This window comes from Alligator sinensis, unplaced genomic scaffold, assembly GCF_000455745.1.
Source record: "Alligator sinensis unplaced genomic scaffold, ASM45574v1 scaffold1561_1, whole genome shotgun sequence".
Lineage (NCBI taxonomy): Eukaryota > Metazoa > Chordata > Crocodylia > Alligatoridae > Alligator > Alligator sinensis.
The window spans coordinates 163,647-172,244 of NW_005842954.1; the positions used below are offsets into that span (position 1 = coordinate 163,647).

Consider the following 8,598-nt stretch of genomic DNA (forward strand, 5'->3'; position numbering starts at 1 on the left):
CCCTTAAGAAACCTAGAATCTAGTGCAATGGTCCAAACTGCAACACTAAATCCTTGAGAATCAGACCACTTATTCAGGTCTCTCAATGTGGACTTAATCTCAATTTAAATAAGTTATTTGGAAAATGTTTGCTATTAGGGTTTGCATTGCTAGAAATTTACTTAACTCTGGTCTGCATCTCTTGACTGAGAGACTACCATAAGTTAGAAACAAATCTATGTGCAGTCTAAAAACTGAGGCAGCAACACTGTTTTTCTCTTTCAATAATTTACAGTGCTCACAGCCTTCAAAACATTATTAATGTCTAACAAATCATGAAAGCCCAGGCTTCTGCAAAGAGAATGCTGCAGCAATAGAGGAGAAATTGCTCATAACACATTTCGACCAACCGGGCCTGAAAAATCTGTAGAGTCAAACAATAATATTGAACTGGTTTTCCCCAATAAACAAAGCACAACATGTCAAAGGAAAAAAAATGAGGACCAAAAAGAAAGGTCTGGACCTGATCTAAGTAATCAAAAATTTACTAAGCACAGAAATATGTTAATACAATACAACTGGATAGCTAGGAAAAAAGCAATCTTCAGAAGGAGGGTGAGCTATTATGTCATAGTTGAGTCTGTTTGATGGATTCTTCCAATTAATACCGAAATGTTTTTTAAACATGTGCAACCAGGTCCAAACACCTTGTGCTAGCTTATTTTATTTACAGAACATAAATCAAGGCAATGAAACCTGTGCAATCCCATACATACAAAGATTCTATTGTCCTATGCTCTGGGGAAATTGTTCCGATTAATTTCAGAGCAAGAAATTAAACAGAATTGAAATTCAGGGATTATCATCTCCTGCATGCTTACTTGAGAACTCCAGTACATCTAGACAGGAGCATTCTAGAGTTAAATGCAACAACACTGCAGAACCTACCCTTAGACTATTATCAGTTAGCCTCATGCCATATTTCATATAAACATCAATGTCCCTCAGATCTGCAGTAAATAAATCAAGATTGGACAGAAACCTGGATACCATGATAACCCAGTGTATCCATTTTTTAAAGTATAAACAGTTGCACTATATTTTTTAACCTCCTTTTAATTTTGGCCCAGTTATGGCTTCTGATAAAGGTGATAAAACCTAGGTGGGTGATGGTGGTGGGGAGCGGAGGATGCTGTTCCCTGGGTGCTAGGTGGTCACTTCTTTAATATTAATGCAGTAATGACTGGGATTCTTTTACTCCAAACTGAACTCTTTTCAATTGATTAAGAAATACAATATCCCTTTGAAAACTGTAGGACTCTGGGATTATCTGAAATTCATCTCTGTTGCAGATTTGTGGCTGGATGAGAGATTATTGTAGAATTCAGTCCAGGAAGAAAAAGAGATTCCATATTTTGGAATTGAAATGTGAGCTTAGATTGATTTTTACAGCCACAACCCAAAGGTAAATCATGAGATTCCATATATGGCTAGTACCCCTATCTTCTGGGATAATAAAATTCTATATAACCAAGCTGCTTCCTGAAGTAATGGGATATACTAATTTTCCCAGCAGCCACCAGATTCCATAAAGGTTCAGGAGGGTCAAATTTACTTTTAATAATTCATTCATCTCCAATAAGTCATGCTGCCGCTCTTGGGAATTTTGTTTTTCCTCAAACCTGCAATGGTTAGCTACTTCTTTATAGGACAAAAGCAGTTTCTATGTAGGGGCCCAGCACAAGGAAACACTTACTTCCCCTCAGCAGTCCTCATGCTGACGTAATTTAGAAACTCAATGCATTGTAATAAACACAATACACAGCAAGAATGTATAGGTTAGTTACCCAACGCAAACATCGCAAGAGAATGTTAAGAGTTTCCGACAGTGATTTGTTTGGATTCTGTTACTTTTATCTAGTAGTACTACTTATGACTGAGGTGCGTTTTATTTATTTAGTTTTTTAAAAACTTCTCTCTTTACAAATCAGCTCAGCTTTTTGGTCATTTTTCATCCTCTGCTACAGCAGCATGCTACACCAGACTCTGCAGGTTCTGAACTAAGTTGCTCTGCAACAGCAAATTAACCTTAAAATTAACTGAGTAGGACTGGATGGTTCATGGGTTGCTGTGCATCTCTTCTTCTATTGGTTAGTGTAAGGGTTGGAAGAACTGAGCTCTCAAGTGGCCTCTATGTAATATCGCTTTTTCACAGGCTTACAGTTTTGGTACCTTTCTGTATCAGGACCAAAGTAAGGCCTGTGGTCACTGAGTAAGGGTAGATGAAGTCAGGCCAAACAACACAAATTCAAATAGTGAGCCTTCAGTTGTGTATTGCAGCTACAGCGTTTTATCCAATCGCATCAACTGACTTCTGCTTCCTTTAATTCATATATGGGATTATATATGTACAGTATATAAATCTCAAGCCATGAGCAAATATTTATCTGTTGCTGAGAGTTTCCTGCACTTATTACTGGGGTTGTTAGCTGAAGCCATGCTGGTCTAAGGACATAGGCAGACAAAGTTCTTTGGGTACGTGTGATATCTTTTATTTGACCAGCTAAACTTAAGTTTAGTTGGTCTAATAAAAGATATATCACACGTACCCAAAGAACCTTGTCTGCACCATTATTGAACTTTTCCCCCTTTTTCACCATGACCAACGTTTTTTAAACATTCCCCAGGAAGGCTGGTTAAAAAGAGTTGTATTAATGATTAGGAAGATGGAGCAAACAAGGACCAGTGATAATGTGTTAGATGGCCAAATGGGCTTCAACCCAGGTTCTTCCTGCTTATGCACCAACACCAGCAGGTCCATTTAAGCTGAAGATAGTGAGAGATAAATATTTAAAACAGACAAAACTATGTCTGCCCAGACTTTGAAATTGTTTGTAGTCAAGAAGTATGCACACAAGTATGTGTGCACAACCTAAGGCTGCTTCACAGAACACCCCACTATACTGAGCTGATAGTGATTTATCTTCTGTGAAACTATACCGAAAATCTGTTAGAAAGCAATTGGGTTTGATCTACTAGTTCTCCTAGAAAGGTCATAGGATCATGATTTTTCCATGATCACAAAAAAAAAATGGACAGAAAAGGATCATCTCTGAATATACAGAGTCTTAACAGGTATTCTCCAGTCCACATTGGAAGAAATAGCCATTTATTGCTCTGAAAAGAAATTTGTCTCAGAAGACCACATTTGTCAGGAACAACACATCAGCATTCTGACAGTTGCTGTACATCAGATGATAAATCCCTACCAGAAAGAACCAAACCGTCAAAAAGCTGTTAATTTCAACCTGATCTATAGATGAAACTTCTGCACACAGCCAAGCAAGTAAGATTCTTGCTCAATAAGCAATTCAAATCCTGTATGTTGTGTATATTAATAGAAAGAAAGAAAGGAGCAGAGTTTAGGGCAATGGAATCTCAGACACAAGAAAGAATCTGATAAGTTGCGAGTCTGCTAGAACTAAAAAGAGAAACCCACTTAGAATTAAACTCAGATTGGACTGCAATCTTGCATATGGCTTTAGATTACATGTGATGAATAAAACCTCCATTTGAACAGCTGAAGGGTCACCAGCCTAGAAGAAGATGACTTCAGGAGGCAGAGTTCAAGCTAACATTCTCTCTCAGACCACAATAAAAAAAACCCAAACACAAACATTAAGTAAACACTAGCCTCCTAAGCTGGAGCCCACTAACAACAGCCCAATTACATTTCTATCATTTATACCACATTTGTTTCTATTCTTGAAAGCTAATTACTACAGCAATTCCTCCTCATGCCAAGAAAACAAACAACTACTAGATGGAGTGAAAGCTTGACAGGGGTTCTGAGGTTTCAGGCACCACACAAGTCCCATGAATTAAATAGGAGCTGTATGGCTAAACAGTGCAATGCTTTCAAAATGTTTGTTTACAGTGCGGAAAACCTTCATTTATACGGTTATACTAGAAAGTGTACTTGAATGCATGAGGCAAATCAAAGCCCTCCAGCTGGGAACAGCAAACTCCCATGATTACTGATGCCCTTACAATCATTTAGCAAGATAAGGATCTATCCTTGTAGAAATCTCCATCCCTTCCGTAATTAAATTTCTTCAGCCATAGCGAGCAGAAAGATATGTTCTTATGCCTTCATAAGAAATTCCTATAGAAATTAAATCCTCAGCTGTATGAATTTTACTCTGCTGGCTTGGAGTTGCCAAGGTAGAAATGAGCTGCATGCTATCACAGCACACCACAACCACTGCTAGGAAAAACCAAACCTTAGAGCTTTGGCTTCAGCTTTGCAAATTGATGGCAACATTAAGCACTATAAGACCCTACCACATTTTGAGTTATGAAAACCTTCTCAACCAGGTCCCTCAAATCATCTGCCATGCAAGTTTCTACACTTTCTGGAGTGACTTGATTAATTTTAATAGATCTGCAGCCAACTGACATGGCTGGTATAACCTTGATTGTGTGTACAGTTGGTCACATGGCTTGCTGTAGCTGTTTCATAGTTGGTAGGGTCGGAAGGGACCTGAGCAGATCATCAAGTCCTGCTATGGCAGGAAAGAGTACTGGGGTCGTTTGGAGCTGTTCATCTAGCCTCCTCTTAAAGACCCCCAGGGTAGGAGCCAGCATCACTTCGCTTGGAAGTTGGTTCCAGATCCTAGCCGCCCTGACAGTGAAGTAGCGCCTCTTGATGTCTAGTCTGAATCTACCCTCTGCCAGCTTGTGGCCATTATTTCTAGTCACTCCTGGTAGTGCTAGGGGGAACAGGGACTCGCTCAGTGCCTGCTGGTCCCCTCCGACTAGTTTGTAAACGGCCACTAGATCCCCCCTCAGCCTTCTCTTGTGAAGGCTGAACAGGCAGGTCCCTTAGCCTCTCCTCATAGAGCCTGCCCTGCTGACTCCTGATCATACGGGTGGCCCTCCTCTGGCCCCTCTCCATGTTGTCCACATCCCTCCTGAAGTGCGGCGCCCAGAACTGGACGCAGTACTCCAACTGCAGCCTGACTAGTGTCGCATAGAGGGGGAGGATCATTTCCTTGGACCTGCTTGAGATTCATCTGTGGACGCATGACAAGGTATGGTTGGCCTTCCTGACCGCGTCCTCACACTGTCAGCCCATGTTCATTTTGGCATCAATAGTGACACCAAGATCCTTTTCTGCCTCTGCACTGAGAATGCTCAGGAATTTGCACACCCACATTAGGCATGCAGGGTCAGAAGGTTACACTGAGACAACCGAGAACAGCTGGGAGTGGGGGAGCTGAGAGGCCAAGGAAGGAAAGCTTCAGGGAAGCAATGGGAGAACCCAGAGAGCCCAGGGAGACTCCAGTGTAGAATTTCCTGTTGAGAGCACTCTCACCAAGGATAGTGAAATCTTAGCTCTGTTGTCTGTCACTTGCCATCTCACTACTGAGTCCAGGAACTGTCATCCTTGAGGGGGCACCTGCAACAGAGAAGCCCCCCCCCCCCCCAAACCACAACGGACCCCCCCCCCCCCCCCAAACACACAGTGCTCCCAGAAACAGCAAGCAGCAGCAGTAGTGATCCCATAAGGCAACAGAGACTCCGATCCTTGATCCCAAGAGTTGCTTAAAGCAGCAGCAACCCCTGCTAAGTGGTGGTGGTCCCTGGCTGGTGCTCCCCAAAACCCCAGCAGTGGCAGCCCCAGCATCACTTCTAAAATAGTAGTAGATGGCGTGACCTTCATGCCAAAGCCAGCTATGGAGTGATGTGACCCCCCAAGTGGCAGAGCAAAAAGTGACAGCAAGTGGGAATCCTGGACCCCAGCAAGCAGAAAGTCTTCCCTCATGACCAGGCAAAGTCCCTCTTTTGGCCCCCACCAGACTGAGAAAGGTTGCGACTCCCCATGTGGGGTTGGCACTTGAATCTGCAGCCCAATAGGGCAGAATGTTAACATTTTAAGGTGTTTGATATTTATGTACTTAGTGTATTTGATATTGCAGGGTATTTTATTGTTTGGGAAAGTTTGACATTTGAAGTAATTGGTATTTTAGATGTAGAGTAGTTTAAAGTGTTGGACATTTTGGGGGCTGTTTGCTATTTGAGGGTTTTGGTATTTTTTTCCTGTTTTGGGGTTAAAATAGTTAGGGAGTTTAACAGCTGAAAGGGGCGGGGGATTAGGTAAGGCTCAATTACTGTTATTATTTCATTACCTTTAATAAATCAGTCTATTTGTTCAAAATGCTTGCTAGTGGGGAAGTTGTTCTTTTTAGCACCCCCAGTAGGAGTAAGTTCTCTCAAGTTGCTGGGTGAAGGCTTGAGCCAAGTACCCACAAATTTGAACCCAGTCCTTATACTGCTACCAGTGCCTAGCAAAAGGGTTATACTGTGATTAAACTTCAGGAGTGTATAAAACTTGCTAAAGCATATCAATTGCTGAAAGCTAATAACTCCACAACACATCCTATACTATGAAATCCTTTATACAAGATATGAAAAAACAAAGCATCATTTTGAGCTTTTCTGTTAGTTTCATTCCTTTGAAGGTAGTTTCACTAAGCGTTTCCCACGATCATGGCTGAACGGTCACCACTTCAAAATGCCCCCACATATGCTAAACCTAAGGTCTGCTTTAAGACTAACACATTTCACCTTTACTGGCTTCCATGCTGCTCTCTGAGGGTGCTGCTCTACGGTCTCAAAACTGGGGAAAAAAAAGAAAGGAGAAACAAAAGGGAAAGGGAAATCCTTAGCTTGCTCACCTTTCCATACTGATATTCTTCCTGAGTTAACTGAAACCAAAATAAGAAAAGCCAAAAAATGCTTGTTGGGATAGGAAAACAAAAACAAAACAAACTAACAGATGGCCTGCAGAGCTACACCAGAAAAGTCTGTTACCTGCCTGCTGGTAAGAAGGCAGAAATACTGGCAGCGTCTTTGTGAAAAGAGCCAATCTAATGCAACCAACATAGGATTGAACGCAGCTTAACCAAACTGACTCAGTGCTTATGACTAACATTTTTAAAAGTCCATAAAGCAATCCCAGCTGCATTTTGATGGGACTGAGTACGCAAACACAGAAAAAAGGACAAAATCTAAACAGCTTGGCCTTTCCAGCTCAGCACTTAAATAGGCTGCAATAGGTGCCTGCTTTTCTCATCAAAATGCCTCCCTGTATTTCAAAGATTAGAGTTTTGAGAAACATTAAATACCCCTCAATCCATCAGGTATTGAGTTCCAAGAGGAAAATGAGTCTTTACTATGAAAAAAAGAGACGCCAAGAAAAGTGAGTTGCTGAACATGCAATAGGCACCAAACCCACAATGAGAGTGATTAAAACACTGAGCTCTAAGGCTGAAGGAATGTATAAAACTTCCAGTCACCAGAATACATTTATGTTTATGACTTCTGCTTACGTGACCGTTCACTCTAGGTAGCTGGTAATGTCCCCACCAGCTACAATGTTGTTTTCTGAATGTGGTGATAAACACTGAGTTAAGGGTGATAAACACTGTGTTATCAGTTCCCTGCTGGGCTGGTCAGAAGGTGGGGGCAGGGAGAAGCCCTCCCTAATCAGAGCATTTTAGCAGGCATGGCCACACCCACACCCCCCTCAGTTCAGCCTTGAAGGGAAGGGAAGGCTGATCTAGTGCCCCCTGGATTCTAGCTTGAGCCACTGCAGGCATGTGCCTGCATTACTGGGATGTCTGTTCAGTTAAACTGATTTAGCTTAGCCAGGTTAGACTAACCTGCAAAGATTGAATCAATTCAGGCTCAGGCTTTTTGAATGTCTGTCCCTAGCTGCAATGTCAGCAGTTCTGTTTATTTTAGTTCCACTAGCAACCAACTAGAAAAAAAATTCTCATGCCTTTACATTGCTCTCTTGCCATGAAGAAATAATTATTATTGTTACTACATTGCTTATACTTTTTCTCTTAGCCTGCCATTTTGGATTTCTCACCTTTCTGCAGGTATTCTGCAAAACGTGAAGTGAAGCAGCTACTCAATCCAAGTCAGGCTTTGTATACCGTAAAATGGACCGTAGCCAGCATGTGGTCTGCTAGCTAATACTGAGAGGCGTCCGTGTAAAATAGAGGGGATGGGGATGGCAGCCGGGGGAAGCCAGGCAGATGCCTGTAGTCCAGGGGTGGGCAATTTTATTTCAGGCAGAGGAACGGTTACCCAGTTTTGGCAAGCTGTTGAGGGCTTCATGGGTATCCTTGCCACTTGACAGGTGCCCTGTCCCCCAGGTACCATCTTGGGACCAGTATCCCAATGTCCAAGAGCCAGTGCCAGCAGGGCCCACAGCAGGGGTCTGTGGAGCTGGGCTGGGGTGCACCAGCAGGGAGAGGGGGGAGCTAGTCCAGCTCCAGAGAGCCCCTGCTGGCCGGGACCCTGTACTCCTCCTGCCCTGCTCTGGCCCCACCAGCACTGGCCCCAGGACACCAATAGGGTGTCAGCCATGCTCCTGCTGGCTCCCGCACACAATCACTCTCAGTGCCCCCCTCAGCCCCACAGTACAGGTGGGGGGCAGCACGCAGCCCCAAACCCACGTTCGCCAGCAGGGAACACGCTGGTGCTGACTGCGGAGAAAAGCGGCCCCTCCCCCGCCCCGTGGCTGGCGGTCCCTGCTGGGGCCCC

The 8,598-nt window shown here is 43.2% G+C and overlaps 1 protein-coding gene across 18 annotated transcripts in view; it reads right to left on the bottom strand.

Moving 5' to 3' along the window:
* The window catches only part of LOC106722986 (F-box/LRR-repeat protein 7-like), a 261,033-nt gene that overhangs the window by 158,754 nt on the left and 93,681 nt on the right, over positions 1-8,598 (bottom strand). For 2 of the 18 annotated variants that reach the window (XR_003091957.1, XM_025192647.1), the window contains one exon: positions 5,612-6,661. The exons of the other annotated variants lie outside the window; for them this stretch is intronic. Coding sequence is in view for 1 of the 2 variants with exons in the window: in XM_025192647.1 (XP_025048432.1) it covers positions 6,648-6,661 (14 nt within the window). In the remaining variant the exon portion in view is untranslated. Of the gene's footprint in view, positions 1-5,611; positions 6,662-8,598 lie in introns of those variants that run through there. 18 annotated transcript variants of the gene reach the window in all.